Here is a 2374-nt window from a genome sequence, read left to right on the forward strand (position 1 = left end):
TATTATATTATTATACACACACACACACACACAATTAATCATTGCTCAGCACCTCTTCCTTTTTGAATTTTCATAAAAACAAAAAATGCTAATTTAAATGCCTTAATGTTTTTTTCCTTGTCTTTTGTTGGATGCTGGTAATATTATTAATTAGCTGTTATACTATAGGGCTGTTGAATGCTTGAATCTAAATGGCTGACGAATGTTCTAAGGTGTACAATTATTTTCAGCAAACAGTTCAGCAAACGTACTTTCAAGCAGCTTTTTAACCACATTATAGTTCCATATCACTTCATCAAATGGTTTCAGCCAACAGCAAAATAACCAAATAATAACACTGGCCAAACAAATAAATAAATCAATATGATGAAAACGACAGCTCATTTCCATGATTTGCCACAAAATTTAGTTTTTTTATGTACTGCAAGAACATCTCCCTTAGAGATGAACAAATATTATAACATGTTGATAGCACTATTCTAACAACTGTGAGATAACAATGGTGCTGTTAGTAAAGAAAATTAAGTTAGTTTCACCATTAGCCGAACACTTTCGAGAGATGCACATTCTCTCTCTCTCACTCTCTTTCTCATAACTTAGCCATTACCTGCATTAGTCTGCTTTCAATAGTTTAAACCTCCGTTACTAGGTCTAAAAAGGAGGCATTGGATGAGATGCGGAGGAAATAATCCTAATCACAATGGTACAAAAACCTTAAAATATATAATCTGATCGATGTCTTGAGGTGTAGCAACCGTAGTATAAGCAAAATTATTGACTCTGGGCCGTTGAATTATTAGAAAAATGATGCACACCCGAGGTGTAACGGTGTAATAATTCAACGGCCCAGAGTCAGTAATTCCTTACATAATTTTTGAAAATGACAAGAGATAATGAGAAGAACACGTCTAATATTAGGTAACAGCAGAAGCTAATGACAAAGTACTTAAAAAGAATGTAGAAAAAGCAAGAGCAAATTAAACTGGTGCTATGCTGTTTGGTCGGGAGTTGTTTAATAAATCTCTTTGAATTTTACTCCATCTTGTAATCTGCTTTAAAAATATTATTTTACTTCCACCCGATAGAGACTGAAAATAAAATAATCCTTACTTTTTTTTGTGAAGCTTTTTCAAAGTAAGTGAGCTGGGGAAGTGTCACAGCTCCATAATGATCAAAGCACCAAGTACCAGCATGCCATTTTAGACATTTTTAAATGTTTTAATACAAATCTAAAATATAAAAATTTGATAAACACTCTCTCTCATATATTATAATTATCAACAGACAGACCTGGCTCAGCTTGCTCTCCTGAGTTCAACAGAACCATATAAGAGAGTTTGACATAATAAATGATTTCAGCAGAACTTCAGCAGTCTGCTGGTTAGAAAATTGCTTTTTCTGCAGAACATAGCTTAAGGACCTGACAGGGAACAAACAAGTGAGCATGAAGAAATGATGCTGATTTATCCTACCTGTTGCGGTCCATCTCCGTTGACAATGTTGGGCGGGTGGGTCGGTGGAGGCGGGGAGGTGAGCATTGGGATGTCTGGGCTAAGCAACTGGCCGGACTCCAGTGGGGAGGTGTGGTCAGCCATGGCTCCCTCATCCACACTACAGTAGAGGCACTGCTTGCTCCTGCAACCACGAAGGATTCGGCCTTAATTCAATTCCATCATTAACAAGAACTTCAGAATCACCACAATGACTGCATGCATGCAAATATTAAAATATAACAACTGTAAAATTTTTCCTCACAATAAATATGCGATTGTCAACATCTTACTTCCGGCTGAGAGGGAGCAAGTTGCTAGCCATAATTCAACTACAGCTGTAGTGAATTGTAGTCAAGGACTGAGCGATTGCCGTGGACTGGAAGCCANTTCTCTCATTTTTGCTCAAATCAACTACTTCCGACAGGACGAAGTAACATTAATCAAAGCCAAAACCTAGATATTTTAGGCTATACAGAAATCCTGGCCAAGACACCTCGTGGAAAAACTGCACGTATGGTCACCCTCATTTAAGGCATTAAAGTTATTTGTCATTTTGCCACATTTATAGCTAGCTATAAACAATCTTTTAACTACTGAACTAGCTACAGAATGTCCCATAGTGGAAAACGGATGACAAAACATGGAAGAGTGAAGTATTAAAAGTGGGCAGGCAGAATAAGATGAATATTACAGAGAAAACATTTTGGTTTGTACAACCTCAATACTTTCTAACTGATGACAGATTTGTTAGATTATTTTTTCACTCTTTATGTTATATAATACTTTAAATCATGCAAGTTACTGAAGCTATGTTAGGAGACTAAACATAAATTTGCACGTTGACTTAAATTCTGATGATTTTACTTTTTGTGACACTTTCT

At 36.2% G+C, this 2374-nt stretch overlaps 1 protein-coding gene across 1 annotated transcript in view; it reads right to left on the bottom strand.

Moving 5' to 3' along the window:
- LOC122359312 (fibronectin type-III domain-containing protein 3a-like) overlaps positions 1-1655 on the bottom strand; it is a 21807-nt gene extending 20152 nt beyond the window's left edge. Inside the window, exon 1 of the mRNA XM_043259618.1 lies at positions 1473-1655. Coding sequence (XP_043115553.1) covers positions 1473-1595 — 123 coding nt within the window. The 5' untranslated portion in view covers positions 1596-1655. The remainder of the gene's footprint in view (positions 1-1472) is intronic.
- Between the last annotated feature and the right edge of the window lie 719 nt (positions 1656-2374).

The sequence above is a fragment of the Puntigrus tetrazona genome, chromosome 15 (assembly GCF_018831695.1).
Source record: "Puntigrus tetrazona isolate hp1 chromosome 15, ASM1883169v1, whole genome shotgun sequence".
NCBI lineage: Eukaryota > Metazoa > Chordata > Actinopteri > Cypriniformes > Cyprinidae > Puntigrus > Puntigrus tetrazona.